The 22,612-nt window shown below is 36.1% G+C and overlaps 1 protein-coding gene across 1 annotated transcript; it reads right to left on the reverse strand.

Annotated features, from left to right (window-relative positions):
- Positions 1-4,891: 4,891 nt before the first annotated feature.
- On the reverse strand, positions 4,892-22,509 carry ypel2a (yippee-like 2a). Its single transcript, XM_048181657.1, has 5 exons — positions 21,893-22,509; positions 14,090-14,329; positions 8,305-8,348; positions 8,097-8,205; positions 4,892-6,337 (listed from the first exon to the last, which is right to left on the reverse strand). The coding sequence occupies exons 2-5, from the start codon at positions 14,195-14,197 to the stop codon at positions 6,248-6,250; spliced, it is 351 nt and encodes a 116-aa protein (XP_048037614.1). The 5' UTR covers positions 14,198-14,329; positions 21,893-22,509; the 3' UTR covers positions 4,892-6,247.
- Between the last annotated feature and the right edge of the window lie 103 nt (positions 22,510-22,612).

A 22,612-nucleotide genomic window follows, 5' to 3' on the forward strand; every position in this document is an offset into this window, starting at 1 on the left:
GGTAATTAATAGGTCCTTTTCATTGCAATTAAAGTAAAATAACTGAACATAAACATACAAGCTTGATAAAAATGCTCATTTTAGAAGAAAATTTCAGATGGCACTTAGAGGCTTTTGCATCTTAAGTCTTCAATGTTTTAATACAATGTTCACTAAGTTATACATTTTTATAGGCCTAGCCTATTAATTTTGAACTTTACTGGCGTCACTGTTACTTACAATATTATCAAATTATTAATATACACAATGCAATCAGGGAGAAGATAAGATGTCATTGATGTTGATGTTGGAAAACAATTGTAGCCTATTAATATAAAATACAACAAACCATCAACAAGACAATGAATATTGCGAATACTTTTACAGATATACACGGACAACTGAAGGTTTTTAGCTTAAATTATCATCTTCTGACATGTGAATTGACATTTTAGCCTACTGTTTTATTATGAACGAATGGCATTAAAAGAGTAAGTGTGCCTGACAACTAGATGGCGCAAACCGATCAAAATATGTTTAGGCCTACAACCTCATTGATACACACACACGCGCGCGCGCGCACACACACAGAGTTATATTTTATGGTGATTTTCTATTGACACAATGATTTTTATACTGTAGAAACTATATTTTATTCCCAAACCCTACCCCTAAACACAACCTTCACAGAAAACATTTAGTAATAGATTATAGTGAGTAGACAAAAATATATAATAATTGAACTTAATAGAAACTAATTGATTTATAATAGACATTTTTCAGTGTATAATAAAACACACGAGGATATATTTGGCATCTAAAAGATTGAAAACCCCTGCTTTAAACAGCAATGTCTAAATAATGTTTATCTTTAACAAGAGCACTATATGAGATTCCTAAACAACTTAAATGTGTCTACATGGTAATATATAAGCTGCAAATGTGTTCAAAAATCCTGATGAGATTCTATCAGGCAGCTTGGAAAGGTGATGCACCTGGCAATGCCTTTCTCAATGCATGGGTAACGTCTGCACCGCAGGTGGCCTGTAGTTGATATCAGCTTAGCATTTGGTTAAGCAGCACAGTGGTAACCCAGCTGCTCCGTCATTTTAAAAGGGCAGGTGTGTTACCCAAAGCCTAAAATGCTCATTTCCATTCAGCATGCTTCAGCCGTTTCTTTCGGACAGTGCATGTGTGCCAGGGGGAGGGTCTGAATCTACTGCTTTGAGAGCTTTCATCATGAATGTATACACACGCAGATTGGCCAGGCTACATTCAGGCACCCCCTCAGTTCTCTTCATTGGCCTTATTCTCTTATGAGCTCAGTGCAGATGGCGCAGACCTTCTGCTGGTCTAATGGTTTTAACCTGGCCAGGCTCAGATTAATGGCCCAGCTTGAACCAGGAAGTGCAGAGGCCAATGACATCCTGTAAACATTCCTCCTCTGCAAATCTGCATCAGACATGTGAGGCGCCCCACTTTAATCTCATTGCGAGGCGCTATTTAATCAAATACGCTCATCCTCTTACTCCTCCATTGTTCTTACCTGAATCGGTTTGATGGCCAAAGAGCTTTTCACTATTTTGAGGGGAATCTAGTCAGTGAGAAGGAGCAAAGGAAATGGTCTTTTGGGTTTTTTGTGGCCAATTTCCTGCATCAGACCAGTTTTGGCTTTGTTACTAACATAAACCTTCCTCCCGGTCCCCCTCCCAAACCATCTGCCGCTGTGAGGGCAGCGTAATTACCTCAAATAAGCCCCTTCCCCCAGACCACAGCCTCTGGGTTTCCTGATTAGATGTACCCCACCTCATTTGAATCCCCAGTGTTACCCTCTTTGCCTCAGACAAGGAAATACAAATACTCTATTTGAGTTAGACAGCATATTTAGTGCTAAATTACAGTTTTAAGGGGCCAGGAACACAAATATGCTGCCTGACTTTCTTAGACTTTTCCTCAAAACTAGTTTCCCCTCAAGTTCACGCAAGTGTCTTAGTAGAGTGTAGTGTATGTTACATTAACGTTTAAATGAAATTTCTGTCATTAAGTACTTACCCTTGTGTTGTTCCAAACCTGTAAGACCTTTGTTCATCTTCAGAACACAAATTAAGATATTTTTGATAAAATCCAAAAGGTTTTTTATCCCCCACAGAAAGCAACGTAATTACCGCCATTCAAGGTCCAGAAAGATATTAAAGACATATTTAAAATAGTCCATGTGACTATAGTGGTTCAACCTTAATGTTATGAAGCAACAAGAATACTTTTTGAGAACAAAAATGCGTGCACAGCGTCGGCCAATACTGAGCCGGCGTTCGGACATAAACACGGAAGTGCTGCACTGCGTTCACCTGTCAACTGCGTATGAGACTGACAGCGTAGAGAAGAAATTGTTAAATAAAGTCGTTATTTTTTTTGTTTTTGCTCTCAAAAAGGATTCTTGTCGGTTCCTAACATTATTGAAGGTTGAACCACTGTAGTCATGTTGACTATTTTAACCATGTCTTTACTACTTTTCTGGACTTTGAATGATGGTAATTACGTTGCTTTCTATGTGGGATAAAAAACAACAACATTGGATTTGATCAAAAATACTATGAAAAATATGAACAAAGGTCTTACGGCTTTAGAACGACATGAGGGTGAGTAATTAATCACAGATATTTAATTTTTGGGTGAACTAACCCTTTTAATGACCCTTTTTGTTTGATATAACGTTGATATAATGTTTGACATTGTCCTCTTTGCTTAAAAAATGCTATATTTCATTAAAATAAATTACCAAATAAGTGCCCAATTTATTTATTTATTTATTTGGGGCCACTGTATGTATCCCGACTAATAAAACACATGCCAACTGGCACTAAAAGGATCTCAGACAAGTTTGGATCCTATACACTCTTCCCATGGTGACAAACAAATGATAAACTTGTCAAATTAGTAGTAAGAAATGGTCTAAACTGTTTAAAAGAGAGTGTCATGCTAATCATTGTTTTGATCATTATGTTGAGATAAATGGAACTATAACGCTTTTTATTTCTTGTCTAACAGTTCTTTTTGTTAGCTTCCACAGATAGTCAAGCAAATTCACTCGTGATCTCTTTATCTAGGCTTAAAGGGCTTGATAATATTGCAGCAGGCAGCACCGAGCTGTGTTTGTACACAGGTCAGAAACAATCCAAGTCCATGAAATCACACACATGCACACATGTTGGTTGTGCAAAGACGCTCTGCCACAGACTGAGATGAGGGCAGTGGGTAAATAAACCTGTATAATCTGAAACCAGTGCAGAGATTACAGCATCTCTAATCCAAAGACTCTTATTGAGAACATTTTCTCATATGTATCAGAGTTAGAAGAGTGTTGAAGATATGTTTTGGCTTTTTAAATGCATTACTGTATGATTTGGATGTATACAATTTTTTAGTAGAGCGACTTCATGTGACATAATGTCATTTAATATCAGGGTATCACTCTATATTGGCTTTGGTGCATCTGTTAATGTGGTTTGCTTTGGGTTATATGTATATTTGCTCTACAGAAGGGCTGTATCTCTCTCCATCTCTATCTCTCTCCCTCTTTCACACAGACACTCATTCACTCTATCCGGGATGGATATCAGATTTATTTTTAGACACAGTGGGTTTGGCCATCAAGAAGCTTAGTATACATCATGTGGCTGAGGCAGGCAGCTTTGGGGGAGAGAGAGAGACAGAGACAGAGACAGAAAGAGAGACCTCCACCCTAACCCCAAATTAGCAACTTTAAAAGTACCACACACATCATTTTTTATTACCATAATGTAAAAATTCCATATTCTCATAAATGCAATTTTTTTTAATTTATATATATAAAAACCTGGACATATTCTTAACAGATTTATTGAGATTCAAACTTCTTAACAGTATTAATATTCTTAACAGATTTTATTGAGATTCATACTTTAACATGTATATGACAATACTGTTTTTGTCATGTAATATTCGAGAAAATTACTTAAAGTCTGAATAAAAACCTTTGTATGAACATGCTTTTTAGATATGCAGTCTCTATCAGTAATGTTAAGTGCTGTAATAGATGTTACAGGGTGTTTATTCCCATCAGGAGCCTGAATAAAACAATGGAATCATGGTTTTAGTGTTGCCTGGAGGGAAAACACAATATTTGTCACTCACATGGCTGCTCCTAGTATCATGGTTATGAGAGCCTGCCCACCATCTGCTGCTGTAAACAATGTTTCCTGGCTCTGCCACCCCCAACACTCCCTGCTCTCTCTCTCTCACACACACTCACTGCACGCAGAGAAAGTGTACAAGGTTCAGCATATACAGCCCTTAGGGAACACTTGAACTCTGCTCTCAAAATCCTAAATATTATCAGAAACCCATGATTTACCTAAGGCAAAAGTTTGAAAATAAGAATGAAAGATAGCAGTGTTCCTTATTTAAACGCACACCACCATTCAAAAGTTTGGGGTCAGTAAGATTTTCGAAAATAATTTATACTTTTATTCAGCAAGAATGCATTAAATTGATCAAAAGTGACAGATTTATTTTCAAATAAATCCTGTTCTTTTGCACCTTCTTTTCATCGAAGATCCTTGAAACAAAATGAATCATGGTTTTCACAAAAATATTAAGCAGCACAATGATAATAATAAGAAATGAATCAACATATTAGAATGATTTCTGAAGGATCATATGACTGAAGACTGGAATAATGGTGCTCAAAATTCAGCTTTGCCATCACAGGAGTAAATAACATTTTAAAATATAAAGGTTATTTTAAATTGTAATAATATTTCCCAATATTACTGTATTTTTGATCAAATAAATCCAGCCTTGGTGGACTTTCTTTCTATCTTCTGAATGGTAAATAATACAATCTTTAATGAAGACCAATGGCAAAAGAACATTCATAAAATGAGAGCTTTATTGATATCAGATTAAAATATACTGATTCCAAATTTATCTCACACATACTTTTTTTTTTCCTTAAAAAAAGAGAAAAGAAGAGAATTATATACACACAAAGTTGGAATAGGTGGAGCGGTCCCACAGAATTTTAACAATTTTTACACAGATGTAAGATTGAGTGCTAAAACAATACATGATGACTGATCATAAATACACACTCAATAAAATAAGACATTATACGTTAACTTCCACAACACCTAAATCATTGAAAATCGGCTTGTTCTGCACAAGACAATACAACTGAACCAAATGACACACAACGATGTGAATAAAACAGGAAATCAAACTCAGTTTGGTCAGCGTATAGTTGATGAAAGAGTCTTTGGTTGCGCCAAGGCTTTTTATTGACGAGCCCCTGCTGGATTACCTCATTCAATGGCCACATTTCCTAGCCGTCAGTCGCTTTCTTCCCCCAAAACACATGGTGAGAAAGTCTGGTTTACCACCTGATTTGTGGTTGGCTGGCGGGAACTAATGAGACCGAACGGGACATCTCGGGAACACCTCAGTTCCCTTTCAGAGCTGCTTTTCTCAGCTGCGACCGGGGCTAAAGACTTGGCTCTAGCTAATGTACGCGACCTGTGCCCTATAAATGGCATACGAATGCCTCATTTACTCCATAATCACATTCGAAAGGAGACACAATCTGGAGAGGAAGTGTACGTACAAACCTCTATCAAACATTGCTACTTCTGCTATTCGAAGTCAAAGACCACTGTGGTTGCTACGGTTTACCATATGCGTAACGTCCCTAAAAACCACGTCAAAATCAATAAATATACGTATAAATAAACAACATGCAAATGATAAAAACAAAACTGGAAGAAATAAAGACACAAAATGGATGACGCTTCCGTTTTAGTATGTTTTTGCCTCGTTTAAAACACAAATGGTGCTAAATGGGTTCGTCTTTCACCCTTCTTTACCATGGATCCAGCCATTAGTTAAACCTGAGCGTGGGACAAAACTGTGACCTCGGCCAACCCAGAGGAGAGCAAACGTCGATTTGTGCCTCAGTTTGCACTCCCTTGAATCGAATAGGAAAATACTCACATAATATAAACACTTGGTGTCTAGCTGGCACACATTCGTTCAGTCAAACTCGTATATATTCACGCGGGAAGGGGTTAGCGCTGCTGCTGCTATGAACCTTGCACCCTCAAGGTTTAGAGGTGTGTGTCAGGTAGACAGATTTCCAGGGAGGAAGTTACAGCCAGATAATGAAACTAATTATTCATATGCTGCATGTCTCTTTCCAGCATTATGGCCCGTGGGGAGGGGGAGCTCAGGGTCTTCAGTCCCACCCGTTGTCCTTGATCATGTGGGCCAACTCGATGATGAATTTGCCCTCCTTGTACTTCTGACTGCTTTCGAAGGCATGCTCCTAATGGAAAGAAGAAGAGGGAGGGGGAGGGAGAGAGAGAGAGAGGAAAAACAGAAACGGTCAAGAGAACGAGCGTGTGCTCACCTCAAAGTCAAGATTCGCTGATCCAAAAATAATGGACAGCTGTTGGGGAGATTTTTTGGATATGTCAATCAAACTTAACACCTTTAAATAGCAGTATTAGAAGAGATCTTTCACTATATATGTGCTGTAAAACACGTGCCAACTTCTAAATCTATTCTGATACGCTTACTCTTTAAATATAAGGGTCAATCACGGTAATGGATTCATTTAAAAATGACAATGTCTTGAACGCTTCTCTTATAATGAATTCATTTTAATATATGTGATTAATATATGTGAATTTAATATATGTAAATTCATTTTCATATGTGTTCAAATACTCATTAATAGCCTGCAAAGCCAAAATCTGCATTATTATCATCATTATAAAAAAAGCAGTGCAGTTTTGTTTTAAAGTATTATTAATATCTGAAGAAAAAAAAAAAATTCAGATGAATCAAATGTCAGGAGGGTTTAACCAATATCAAGGTCAATAAGTTTCTTAAAAATATTTTTTATGACATGCCAAGGTTAATTAAAGTTGTCATATAAACTTAATGATTCATTTATGATTCAAATCTCAAAAAAAAAAAAAATAAAATAAAAAAAATAATATGTACTATATACATTAAAATATACTTAAAGTGTAAGGAAAATATTATATAAATATTATATAATACACACTATTGTTCAGAAGTTAGAAGTCGAAAAGATTTTTTAATGTTTTAGAAAGTAGTCTCTTATGCTCACCAAGGCTTCATTTATTTGATCAAAAATATAGAAAAAATGGTACGATTGCGAAATTTATTACAATCTAAAATAACTGTTTTATAATTAATATATATTAATAAAATTAAAATGTAATTTATTCCTGGGATGGCAAAGCTGAATTTTCAGCAGCCATATTCCAGTCTTCCGGTCTACATTTCTTCTTATTATAAAAGTTGAAAACAGTTGTGCTGCTAATATTTTTGTGGAAACTGTAATACATTTTTCCCAAGATTCTTTTGAAATAGACATCTTTATTTACTTCTTTACTGTAACTTTTGATCAATGTAATGCATCATTACTGAATAAAAGTATTAATTTCTATATTATTTTATTTCTTACTGACCACAAACTTTTGAACGCTAGTTCAAAACTTACACCACCTAACATTAAATAGAGAAATTTTGTGAAAACGTTTTGGTTGCACTTTATTTTATTTTTAACGTGCACTTACTTGTACTTACAGTGTACTTACCTAAGAAAGTACTGGGTAATATAAGGTAACTGCATGGCTTAGGGTTAGGTTTAGGTGTAGGTTCAGGGTTAGTCCCTAGTTATTACCCAGTTATTGCAATTACTATAATAAGTACATGGGAAACAGGACTGTAAAATAAAGTGCTACCAACTAATTTAAAATCATTAAAAACAAGATATTACTGTTACGAGATAATACTGATTTGTCTTGGAAAGCAAAGGTACTCAAAGGTTGTCAGGAGTAGATTAGTGACGTGGGAAGCGGGTCATGAGGGTGTGGAAAAGCCACTTAAAGTATCTCTCTCGATGAGTTGTGTCCGAGCCTCTAGCATGAGTCCTCACGTGAGACAAGATGAGTAATCTCAATATGTAAGTGTGCACATCCGGTGTGAATGATCATGAGTGTTTGTCTGAGGTAAGTGGTCTCGTAGTGAGCGTGTGATCCCGAACTCACGTATTTCCAGCCCAGAGTGGTTTTACAGTTCTCACAGTAGATGTCGGCCACCGCGTGGAGACCGGTCAGCAGTACCCTCTCCTCTGCTGGGCCACAGCCCACATTCACCCTGAATGATGAAAAGAGGATGTCAAGATTACATAAAAAATCATGAACCATTCTGAAATGATTTTTTGCTTGTTGCTTTACCACTTTGTGGTAGACTTACACTGAGTTGAAGAGGTAGGCCCTGCCTTGACTCCCTTGAAAAGACTGCAAAGGAAATAAAACAGACAGAAAGATTACAATTCAACACCACTATAAACAGTGAATTGGCTGACATGTGTTTTACAAATTTACATCAGAGTAACTTGTACTGTGACTGCACAATCAGGTAATCTTTTGGAAAAATCAAATTTCCTTCGCTGCTCCATTCATGTCCTTGGCGGATAGGATTTCCCAGATATGATGTAAAGCAGGGGCAGGGTCATAATTATGGGTGTTTGAAAGCGGTTTGGCCATATGGGCATGGATCAAAAGATCATTAGGGTGGTTTCATTTTGGCTGTGCTATACTGAACAGAATAGCAGTGAAGGCTTTCTTTATCTATCTTAAGCCTATAACCTGATTGAAACCATGGCAACAATGAAAACAATATATTAAACACATGAACATAATCATAAGCTCTTGTTTATGTCTGATTCATTTTCTGTGAATCAGTTTAAACTGTCTGATGCAATACATCAAAATGAATTAAATGATTCATTCAGATTCAACAATTCAGATTCAATGATTCATTTCATTTACATGATGGTTCCTTGTTAAAAACATTTTCAGTGTTTTCAGTTTTAGTTTAGAGTAAGTTATTAAAAAACCTAAAGTATGTTTTAAAAATAAATGAGATGTATACATGAAAACACTCAAGTATATTTAAAGAGTAAGGAAAATATTATATAAATATTATATTGTATTATATATAATACAAACTAACATTCAAAAGTCTGTAAGTCTTTTATTGCTCACCAAGAGTGTATTTATTTTTATTAAAAATACTGTAAAACAGTAATATTGTGAGATATTATTACAATCTAAAATGGTATATATTGTAGAATGTAATATTTTCCTGTGAAGGCAAAGCTGAATTTTTTTTAGCTCCAGTCTTCAGTGTCACATGATCCTTCAGAAATCATTCTAATATGCTGATTTGGTGCTCAAGAAACATTTCTTATTATTATCAATGTTTAAAACAGTAGTGCTTCTTAATATTTTTGTGGAAACTGTCTGTTTTAATGAATCATTTTGAAGTGATTCATTTAGATTGACTTCTTGCATGAAACATTGAATCTATTTGGCTATGACTGTTGGATTGAAATGATGGTTTCTTAAAAATATTTTCAGTGTTAGTTTTTAGTAAAGTATTTAAGAGCTGTCAAAGTAAAACATTAATTAATAAAAAAATTAAAGCTATCCAAACACTGGATCATGTTTTCTTTAAAGGTGCCCTAGAATTAAAAATTGAATTTATCTTGGCATAGTTAAATAACAAGAGTTCAGTACATGGAAATGACATACAGTGAGTCTCAAACTCCATTGTTTTGTCTATCAAGATAATCTTTACAAGTGAACACAACATTTATAGATTTTGAAGCCTAAATAAAGTTGTCAGATATAAAAGGCTAACAGTAGGCTATAAACGGACTACAGCACACCATGGTCGCGGATCAACGTCACCACCACCAAGCTTCCTCAAACTGTATTTAAAAAACAACTTTATTTATAAACATGCTCGCTGATTATGATATGCGCTGTGTATGAATACTTATCCACTTTTTCATGAGAAATGCTGTCCAAATGTCCCGTTTTTAATGATGACGTCTAAAGTCCCCGCCAAAGGTAGTCCCTTTTAGCAATTTGTTAGCAACCGCCGATTTTAAGACACAGTAAAAGTTTAAAAAAACACAAGTGGGTTGTAACTGGTGTGTTTTATATCATAGATCAAAACGTGAAAGTATTTAGAGGCTTTGTTAACCACAGACCTTATTTCAGGCGATTTAGCAAAAACCCATTCAAAAAACCCATAGACTTTACGGCGTTGGAACCGGAAGTCCAAAAATGCTAACTCGCTTCCGGGTTTTGCCTACAAAAATGCGTCATCCCTGAGGCACTCTATTAACGTCTGGATGTGCACAGCTGAATCATCAGACTAGGTAAGCAAGCAAGGACAATAGCGAAAAATGCGAGATGGAGCAATAATAACTGACATGATCCATGATAACATGATATTTTTAGTGATATTTGTAAATTGTCTTTCTAAATGTTTCGTTAGCATGTTGCTAATGTACTGTTAAATGTGGTTAAAGTTACCATTATTTCTTACTGGAGACAAGAGCCATCGCTATTTTCTTGCAGTCTGTATAATGCACAAACACAACTTCATTCTTTATAAATCTCTCCAACAGTGTAGCATTAGCCGTTAGCCACGGAGCACTATCAAACTCATTCAGAATCAAATGTAAACATCCAAATAAATACAAAACTAAACTTTGTAAACTTTGTTTATGCACTGTTTAAGGCAAGCGCGAGCTCTGGGAGCGGAGAGTGCGAGCATTTAAAGGGGCCGCAGCATGAATCGGCGCATTTCTAATTATGCCCCAAAATAGGCAGTTAAAAAAATTTATAAAAAAAAAAATCTATGGGGTATTTTGAGCTAAAACTTCACAGATACATTCAGGGGACACCTTAGACTTATATTACATCTTGTAAAAAAACGTTCGATGGCACCTTTAACACAACCTTATGGTTAAAAAACATTAGCCTCCTAATGTACAAAACTCTATTAACCTACTTTAAGCTACTACAATTGTTATATGGTTCCATTCTAACCTTTATTTAGTTCAGAGGGATTCGAACTAATTGAAATCTAATTATCATTTCACCCTCAGAACCGCCTGCAGCGCTCTCGTTCCCCTTGAAACACAAGTAAGCCTTGTCAGGCCGGATACCACTGGGTTTATTTTGCAAACACAGTATGTGAACAACTAATGAATGAAGCAAAAACAATCTTTTCTAATCTGTACAATCTCTACACACACACACGGTCCATCAAAAACCCTGTCTGAGACAATCAGGATATCAGACAGCCAAAACCCTGGGCACAGACTGTAGTGCTGCATTATGGTTATATGTGGGTATTCATCTATGTATAGAGACATGATTACTCCTACTCTCATGGCACACAAAAGCTCAAACGATGACCTGCTTCTCTTTATCCTTGATTGTGTGACATGTACGTCAGGCAGCCGAGTGTCTTATTGACCCACATTCTGCCTGCACACACACACTCCATGCGCAGACAACAAACAAATTCATATGCACTATGTTCACATTATGAATTACAGGTGCTATTAATAATCCTTGACACATATTTCTCCACCCACACACATAATGACACACACCTCACAAACAGGCCCCATATGGTGTTCTAAAAGTGTGCCATCGGTGCCTGTGCACATGTGGTACAATGAAAGTGGGATTATAGGTTACGCTAATAAAAACGGACAAACAGTATTTCACAATTGCTAATGAAAAAATAAGGTAACACTTTACAATAAGGTCTCATTTGTTAACATTAGTTAACTATTATGAAATAACAATGAGCAGTATGTTCTTACAGCATTTATTAAAGGTGCCCTAGAATTAAATATTGAATTTATATTGGCATAGTTGAATAACAAGAGTTCATTACATGGAAATGACATACAGTGAGTCTCAAACTCCATTGTTTCCTCCTTCTTATATAAATCTCATTTGTTTAAAAGACCTCCGAAGAACAGGCGAATCTCAACATAACACCGACTGTTACGTAATAGTCGGGATCATTAATATGTACGCCCCCAATATTTGCATAGCCTATGCCAGCCCATGATCAAGCAATTAGACAAGGGCAGAACGTCTGGATGTGCACAGCTGAATCATCAGACTAGGTAAGCAAGCAAGAACAATAGCGAAAAATGGCAGATGGAGCAATAATAACTGACATGATCCATGATAACATGATATTTGTAGTGATATTTGTGAATTGTCTTTCTAAATGTTTCGTTAGCATGTTGCTAATGTACTGTTAAATGTGGTTAAAGTTACCATCGTTTCTTACTGTATTCACGGAGACAAGAGAGCCGTCGCTATTTTCATTTTTAAACACTTGCAGTCTGTATAATGCATAAACACAACTTCATTCTTTATAAATCTCTCCAACAGTGTGTAATGTTAGCTTTAGCCACGCAGCATAGCCTCAAACTCATTCAGACTCAAATGTAATACATCCAAATAAATACTATACTTACATGATCCGATGTATGCAAGCAGCATGCATGACAAACATCTTGTAAAGATCCATTTTGAGGGTTATATTAGCTGTGTAAACCGTGTTTATGCTGTTTAAGGCAAGCATAAGCTCCGGGGGAGGGGAGCATGAGAATTAAAGGGGCCGCAACCTATATATCGGTGCATAGTTAATCATGCCCCAAAATAGGCAGTTAAAAAAATGAATTTAAAAAAATCTATGGGGTATTTTGAGCTGAAACTTCACAGACACATTCAGGGGACACCTAAGACTTATATTACATCTTTTAAAAAGAAGTTCTAGGGCACCTTTAATCTTAGTTCATGTTAGTTAATACAAATGTTCATGTTAGTTCAAAGAGCATTAACTAATGTTAACAGATACAACTTTTGATCTTAAAAATGTATTGGTAAATGTTGAGATTAACTTTGCTTAATGCTGCAGAAGAACTAATGTAGCTAACTAATGTTAACAAATAAAACCTTATTGTAAAACGCTACCAAAAATATTTACACTACTGCTTAAAAGTTTGAGGTCGGTATGATTTTTAAAATGTTTTTGAAAGAACAAAATGCTCACCAAGGTGGCATTTATTTGATCGAAAATACAATACAAATGGTAATATTGTGAAATATTATTACAATTGAAAATTAATGCTTTCTATTTTAATATATTTTAAAATGTAATTTATTTCTGGGATGAAAATCTGAATTTTCAGCACCATTCTTCAGTATCACACTATCCTACAGAAATCATTCTAAGATGCTGATTTGCTGCTCATATTATTATTATTAATGTTGAAAACAGTTGTGCTGCTTAATATTTTTGTAAAAACAGTGATACATTTTTTCAGGTTTCTTTGATGAATAGAAAGTTCAAAAGAACATAATTTATTTGAGATTAAATATTTTGAAACAATGTATTTACCATTACTTTTGATAAAATTTAATGCATCCTTGCTAAATAAAATCATTCATTTCTTAATTTTTAAAAAAAAATTTATTTAATGACTTTTGTCTTCCATCATGCGCAACTCATCTGGACATCCCAAAAACATGTTGTAGTGTTTCATGACCCTTTAACAGGAACTCAAGCAGGATGTCTTTATGATTTCACTTTTTTAACTTTAGTTAGTGTGTAATGGTGCTGTTCTTCTGACATCTGCAAAGTTACGACGCTTGAATTTCAAAGAATTTCTTTCTACAGAAATCGCTTTTTAAGGACTACAACAAACGGCTGGTAGGGACTACAACGAGCTTCTTCTCGGGTTGGTGACATCACAACCCCAAAAATTGACATTCGTCATTTTGGCTGCGTGAGATTCTCCAGCTTTGTTGTTGTTGAGCAATCGAAGCGTGAGCTGTTAAAGCTCTGCCCTCTTCTGGAAAGGGGACGGGGAGCAGCAGCTCATTTGCATTTAAAGGGACACACAAAAACTTTGTGTTTTGCTCGCACCAAAATAGGGGATAAATTTGACAAGCTATTATAAATGATCTGTGGGGTATTTTGAGCTGAAACGTCACAGACATATTCTGGGGACGCCTGAGACTTATATTACATCTTGTGAAAAGGGGTCCCTTTTAAGCACTGAATTAATTGTAACTGGTGTCCTGAACTGAGTGTACATACAGGTGTGATTAAGATACAGGCTAAAAGAGACATTGCTGATTACCTTTGAGATGAGCTCATCATGGTTGGCCAGGTGCGCTCGGCAGTGAATGCAGCTGTAGGTGCGATGGCAGTTGGGCAGGTAGGCCTGAAAGGTTTTGGAGCGCGTCATGGCGACCGTGGCGGGGGAGACGGCGCGGGGGCGGAGCAGAAAGGGCCGGTCAGCCCAGGACGACTCACAGGAGAAACAGTGGAGCACGCAGGTGAGGGCCGTGGTGAAGCTTCAGGAGAGAGGAGAGCACACCTGTGAGGAACACACACACTTGTGAATATTATCACAATCTTAACTTTTATATATTTTTATTTAAAAAGTAATTTATTCCTGAGATGGCAAAGCTGAATTTTCACAGCAGCCATTCAGTCTTCAGTGTCACATGATCCCTCAGAAATCATTCTAATATGCCGATTTGGTGCTCAAGAATCTTTTTTTTAATCAATTTTGAAAACAGCTGTGCTGCTAAGTAAGATTTAAATAATAATAAAGAAATTAATACTTTTATTCAGCAAAGATGCATTAAATGGATCAAATATGACAGCGAAGAAATTCATAATGTTGCAAAAGATATCTATTTCATATAAATGCTCTTCTTTTAAATGTTCTATTTATCAAAAAATCCTGAAAAAAGTAGCACGATTTCCACAAAAAAATTAAGCAGCAAAATTGTTTTCAACATCGTTAATAATAAGAACCATGATTAATAATTAATGAGAATAATTGAGCACTAAATGATTATATTAGAATGATTTCTGAGTTATCATGTGACACTGAAGACTGGAGTAATGATGCTGAAAATTCAGCTTTGCCATCACAAGAATAATTTACATTTTAAAATATATTAAAACAGAAAACAATTTCTGTTATTTCACAACATTTATGTTTTTACTGTATTTTATTGTATTTTTACTGTAAAAAATCTTACTTATTCCAAACTTTTGACCAGTAGTGTAGGTATTCAGAAATCATCATATTTATGACATCACTGCCATAAGCATATTAACATAAGCATGCACATTTACACATCAAAGCACAACATATAACATACATATTACAAGCACATACATATTAACATATTTAAGCTGCAATCGCAAAAACAGCTATTTGTAAGTATCAACTAGAGGGAGGAAAATAGTTATGAAAAAAACATTTTGTGCAAGAAGCCTTGACTAAGTTTAACTTCAAAGCATAAAATAAAATGTTACAAAAGTATAGTGGCCCCTTTAAGAAAATGCTGTAACTATGTAAATAAATGTATGAAGATGAAAATAATGAATATTAAATATTAAAGAACATTATACAGTGTATTCATACATTTTATGTGTCATAAATGACGCAGATTGATGCGAATTGATGTCCAAAACTGAGTGTACGTCAGCAAGACACACAGACAGTGAACACAGCAGACGTCATTTACAGGAACACGGGTCAAATATGCATGAATCAGAGTGTCTGTGAGCTGTTGTCTGACAGCTAACTGTGAATGTGTGGTTCCACGTTCATCCTGCCCTCGGGTTAGAAGAGGCTGAGCTGTATCAGAGGCGGCTTTTTAATGCAGAGAACTGGAGACCTGCCAATGACGTGAACTCAAACACACAGAGACAGCCAGACACTCTAATGCTCATCTCTGCTCAACCGATTCATACCTAATAAAATGTGGTTAGCTTAAATAAAACAAATCTGTATATTATAAGACAAAATGTTGCCTGGGATATAAACGAAGCACTTCATGCGCTATATTCCAAGACATACAGTTTTTATGGTGCTTTGTTGTACTCTTTGGAGCTTGACACTCTCTGATCGATATTTGCCTTCATTGTATGTAAAAGAGCAGCATGAACCAAGGCCGTAACCATGTCTTGAATACTGGGGGGACCTTTTTTTTGGGGGGGTGTTATTGGGTAATTTTTTAAAAAATATATTCACTTTTTTTTTTATGTATGTCAAAAACGCAAAACATTTCTTGTCTCATCACATTCTGTTATGAATTACTGTGGCGACCAGGGCGGGCGAGAGCCTTGAAGGAATGGCGCGAGGCCGGTGGCGCGAGAGTTAATGAGCTCCACCTGGGAGGTACACCGGCCTCGAGTCTCTCACGGAGGAGCTCCGGAAGCATAAAAGGAGGAGCGATGACAGTGAAGGACGAGAGAGGACCAGGCCTGGATATTATTTTATGTTTTATTATGTTTGTGTGACAGGCAGACGTCCGCGAGGGTCTGCCGGCATTACTTTCGTTTTGTATTTGTTTATTTTGGAATTAAAGTTTTGTTGAACGTTAAAAAAACAAAAAAAAAACAAAACAAAGGAAAGTAATGCCGGCAGACCCTCGCGGACGTCTGCCTGTCACACAAACATAATAAAACATAAAATAATATCCAGGCCTGGTCCTCTCTCGTCCTTCACTGTCATCGCTCCTCCTTTTATGCTTCCGGAGCTCCTCCGTGAGAGACTCAGGCCTCCCAGGTGGAGCTCATTAACTGAGCTCATTAACTCATTAACGCGCCATTCCCTCACGGCTCTCGCCCATCCTGGTCGCCACAATTACATTAATCATTTCATATTAATCAAATAATAGCATTTTAAAACGTCAAAATTTCATAATAATGTTGAGTAGTTTGCAACACTGGATATTATACAGTCGGTCACTGAATATTTTAATCATAAAACAGTTGTCAAAATATTAAATGTTTAGCTAATTACTCGCCACATACTCTTTCACTGCTAAAACAAAAGCATTGCATTGGATTTCGCACTTGTCTTCTGTGACCAGTAAGCCCAGCCTTCTTTTTTTTGATTGGGCAGCTTCACTCATTCTGACATCAACGAGTGCTGTTAAGCTCAGAACACACAGTTTTTGTTCGGCGGCCGACTAAGTTTTCTCAGTGTGTTCCACACCGTCGGCTGAAGTTGGTCCTCGTCAGATCGGCGTCGGAGCTCGTCGGTTAGTTGGGCCATCTTATCATTCTGATTGGGTGTTTAGCTACTGCCACCTGCTGGTACGGAAAGGCATTTCTTCTTACGCAGGCGCAGAACGGATGTGCTACTTGGCCATCGGGTATCAAGTGTTGGTTTGGTGTGTCAGGGCAATTTTGGACCCAGGCGCTGCCAACGTGAGCCAACCCCGCAGTCTGCTTTCGTCGCCATTAGTTCGTCGGCGTCGGTTTGGTGTGTTCTGGGCTTTAGACCGCTGAGGCAGACCAGCCTAAAAATTTTACTTTTAAAACTTTTTTTTACCATCCTAACAACAAACAAAGCTGTGAATAATAGAGTACAGCAGAGCAGCAATCAATAATATCAAATATTATCAATTAATATCAATTTGGCCATTGCTAATTGTTGGCGGGGGGACTCAGTGTCTCGGCCCTGGGGTGAAAATCGTTCTAAACATTTCCTTTTCAGTCCTACAGGTTTGGAATGACATGAGGGTGAATTAATGATGACATAATTGTAATTTTTGGTTGAAATAACCCTTCAGGGCACACAAATGTGATGTGATTAAAATCTTGACTTATTTTGTGCCCTCTTTTACGTCATTGTGGCATGTTGGCAGTTTTTCACCTGTTGAGGCAGCAGCTTTGGATGAGATTTAAGGCAGAACTAATTACTAAAAGAATCCACAGGCATCTCATTTAATTACCCAGAAGTGCGGACAGCTATTTGCGAGATCGAAAAAGGGCCTTGTGAGTGACATCATTGGATATTTGAATTCCAACCACATCTCTGCAAACCGACGTAATTATCACATAAACAAAAGCATTTGTTGGCTGTTGTGACTCAGCAAAGTCAGCAAAAACCCTGCTGAGGTCATGAAGCATATATTTAGACAAATGCTTAAATGTCTTTTATAATGCCAATACAACACTTTACAATAAGGTTTCATTTGTTAACATTAACTACATAAGTTAACATGAACTAATGACAAACTACTACAACATTTATTGATCTTTGTTAGTTGATGTTAACTAACGCATTAACTAACGTTAACAAATGGGACCTTATTGTAAAGTGTTACCATATAAATAAAGCCAAGTGGCTAAGCACAGTTGTGAGAAAAACTCAAGGAATAAATTCTTTGTAGACACCACATGAACTCAGTGACTCGGTGGCAAATTAAATTAGACAGCTCAAAAAAGGCTGCAAGTAAGGTTTCCTGGGAAGCTATTTGCAATTCTGTGATTATATTTGCTTTGGCACAGATGTGATCAAACAGGCCTGTACAGCCAGAGAGTATTCTAGACAGCAGCATGAGACTTGAAATCTGACTCTTCTTGGCATAATTAAGCATCATTGTGTTTGCTCTGCCATTAGGAACTCTGCATAATTTGACCAAATGATACAGCAGCATCATTTTCAACATCATTTCCTCATGCGATTTCTAACACGATTACATAGGATCGACAAAGGATGGATGCGGTGCGGGTATAAGGCTAATTGGAGGTAAAACGATTAAGAGGCAAATTTATGGAATATGCAGAGGCTGGAGTTCATTCGGATCTCGACAGAAGATAAACGGCTGTCGCCAATATAATTACTGAGGTCATAATCACAGGAATGGTCCCCACTCTGTCTCTGTCTACTTTGTCTGTTTACCATTCCAAATTAGTCTGGAGCAGACCAAACACATATAATGAAGAGATCTCATTCATCAAGTGTCCAAACATGGCTTATCTTTCTTCTTCTGACTACACACTCAACAAACAAATCTAATACAGACTAATGTAACAAATCCAAGACTGCAGTAATAGCAGAATATAAGGGAAATGTATCTGTCATGGTACACTCTTGAAAATAAAGGTTCCAAAGGAAGGGTTTGGTATAGCAATGCAATAAAAGAAACAATTTGGGTTCCCCATTAAATCTTTCAGTGAACAGTTCTTAAAAGAACCATTTTTTCTTAATGAATGAAGAATATTTTAATAATATACACTCTAAAAAATGCTGGGTTGAAAATGGACAAACTCAGCAGTTGGGTTAAATGTTTGCCCAACTATTGTTTAAAAATTACTATATGGCTGGCTTATAATGAACCCAAAATTGGAAATGAAGGTTGGAAATTAAAAATCAGATACATAATTACTAGAAGCAACAATAATAATCAAAAGGTGAACATTTATTAATAAGCAATTGAATAAATGTTTTTTGTTTATTATTCATTAAACTTATTAATAATTGTACATTTATTAAACATAATAAATGTTAATTTACAACATACTTTGGGTTCATTTTAAGCAAGCAATACAGTAAATTTTAAACAATAGTTGAGTTAAATAAAACTACCCAGCAGGTTGAGCAAACATTTAACCCAACTGCTGGGTTTGTCCATTTTCAGAGTTTTAGGAGTGTAAAGAACCTTTTCATGAGTTTCTATGGAGGTTTAATGTTCTTCATGGAACCATCAATGCCAATAAATATACTTTATTTTTAAGAGCGTATGGTGGTTAGATCCCAAACAAATCGATCAAAAATAGGTAGCCTAATCCTTCACTCTAAAAAAATGCTGGGTTAAAAACAACCCAAGTTGGGTTGAAAATGGACACACTCAGCGGTTGGGTTAAATGTTTGCCCAACGTGCTGGGCAGTTTTATTTAACCCAACTATTGTTTAAAATTTACTATATGGCTTAAAATGAACCCCAAATAGGTTGGAAATTAAAAATCTGACACATAATTACTAGAGGCAACAATAATAATCAAAAGGTGAACATTTATTAATAAGCAATTGAATAAATGTTTATTGTTTAATTATTATTCATTAAACATATTAATAATTGTACATTTATTAAACATAATGTTAATTTACAACATACTTTGGGTTCATTTTAAGCAAGCAATACAGTAAATTTTAAACAATAGTTGAGTTAAATAAAACTACCCAGCAGGTTGAGCAAACATTTAACCCAACTGCTGAGTTAAAACATTTTCAACCCATCATTTTTTTGAGAGATAATGGTGCTTGGTTTATGTGTGCATACGAATATTAGCTGAGTCCCCCCCCTTCACCCAATAACTTGGGCTGTTTTCAACTGCATGATATTATAAATCAATATCATCTCCATCCCGTAATATTACACTTACACAAATCAGATAAATCCCTGTTTTTAATAAAAATGCCTGTTATGTAACAATAACACAGGGTGCAGCAGGTACATCAGCACAAAATGGCTTTTTTTGTTTGCTTGTTTAAACTAGAACATGAGAAATCTTGCGCATTTCAGACAGTAAGAAGACATCTAAACAGATGACAAGGACCCCCGGACAGGTGGCGAATCCCCCTTCTCTCCCCCAAATCTTTCACATAATACACAGCAGGCAGCTCCCATAATAGCACCTTTTTTTGCTGCCCTTTGAAATCTGTCAGCACAAATTAAAAAGCCTCTGCTGCGTACACACATATGCTGTGAGGTTCAGCTCTAACTAAATTGTCGTTTATACATCTGATGAATTAACACTTTATTAACAGTTTCCCTGTTAAAGTAATTACAATAACACACAAAGCGGCTCATACGCACTGCTTAGCAAATGCAGACTTGTGTAAACACAATAAAGAGAGACCCAACTTAAAATAAAAGTTTAAAATTATAATTGTACATTTTTAATATGCAAGCTGCATTTGAGAGCCAAATACAGAGAAAATACAATCCTTTGTGATATTTAAATACTAAATGACCTCGAAAATTAGTACATTTTATATTTAATAACATACCGGCTTGAAAAGCACTCTTTGCGAATTCATCCTTAAGAATAACGGCATCTATGCAAGCCTCTCAAGCTCATGATCATATTCTAACAGCACGAACCTACAGATATACCCATGAATGTGCAACTCTAGCATCAATATCCAAGGAAACAGAGTGGGTCAGACGGAGAGACGGAGGGATGGATCCAGGTCAGACGAGTGTGTATGTGGGTGTCAGTGAACCAGCTTCTATGTAGGCCAGAGAAGATGCCACCTGACTGACGGTGCAGATGGCAGCACCAGCTCAGCACCTCTGGCAATCACTTCCTTGAAAACACCCACAGCTAAACCAATTCAGAAAAGCCAGCTTTAAAATGACAACAAGCCTGAGTGTCACTCACTTATGTTGTGATAACAAAACAGTACACAATAACAATATGCAAAATATTAAATAGCCACAATTTAACTTAAGTGATCTAGCCATCTAAGAACAATTGTTTATGCATAAAATAACATTAATAAACATGTACTTAATATGCAATGATCTTGTGGAGCTGCCTGCAATGTAGTTTAATATTCAATATGTGTAGCATTAACACTTTCTCACTATTTTAGAAGAGCATGTTCATGCTTTTTTAAATGCAAAACAGCATTCATTTGCAAATTAAATTTTTAATTTAATATAAAAAAATAAAATATAAAATGCACTTACTTCAAAAATTCATATTAAAATATCCTTATAAAATGCAAGCTGTGTTCATGGTGAACGACATGCATAAAAACAGTTGTTTTTCTTCTCCTGATGCATTTGCTGGAAGTGTGGCATTAGTGCCATACTAATTTTGTAAGAGTCTAGATTCAACGCACACTTTTGGAACACATTTGAAAGCTATAGAGTATAATTATTGACATTTTAACTATGCATGTATGCATTCTGTATATTATATTTTTAAATCCAGAATTGTAGTGTCACTCAGATTCACTCCAAAACCAAGTTACAAGTTCACAGAATTTAAAAGGTTAAATTGTAGTGAGCTGTCATACTGCACGATAACCAAATAACACACATTCCATTTTTAAAAGACTAACTTCCTATAAAAAGAGCCACTAAAAGCATTATTATTGTACAGATATTACCTTTGAATGGAAAAGACGCGCAGGTCGAACTCTCTCCTTCTTTAAAACTGCAACTTCATATCAAACAGGCGATCATTATTCACAACAAAGTTTGCAGGTATCTTCATCAGCCACGCACCTCGGTAGAAGCCCTCTGTAAATATAACACCGTTGCGCATCGGGCCTTGCCATACAAGCTCCCATTTTGATTGACAGCCAGGCCAGCCAATAAATGAGACAAATCGGCCTAGCAACAATACTCTGATTGGCCACCCTAAAAAGTGGACGGACCAATGAAAGAGCGCAGAGAATATGCAGGCGAAAACCAAAACATTCGTTATCTTTGTGATGTGTCAGTTGTTGTAAGTACTAAAACTAAAAGCGAAAGTAAGTCTTAGTTAACTTTAAACTCAGAATATAAAGTATTTTTAAGATATTACAATTGTCAGTCTGTATTTATCAAGTGAGCACGTCAAAGATGTACATAATCAGTTAGAATAGGCAGATCATATAACTAAATAGCGCCTCTGTGTGTCGTGTTTTTACGCGGTGTTTTAAATAAAATTGATGCTTTTACGTCAAAATAGATGAATATTTCAATATCCTTTCTAAAGAACGAGTGTTAAAGCATTTTATTTTATTTTACCTGGGTAAAACTTTTTTTTTATTATGTCAAACAGAAGTCAGAATCCGGAGTGGGCACTTTTTTGTGTACACATTTAAAACTTGAGTAATTCCAGT

Source organism: Megalobrama amblycephala, linkage group LG2, assembly GCF_018812025.1.
Source record: "Megalobrama amblycephala isolate DHTTF-2021 linkage group LG2, ASM1881202v1, whole genome shotgun sequence".
Lineage (NCBI taxonomy): Eukaryota > Metazoa > Chordata > Actinopteri > Cypriniformes > Xenocyprididae > Megalobrama > Megalobrama amblycephala.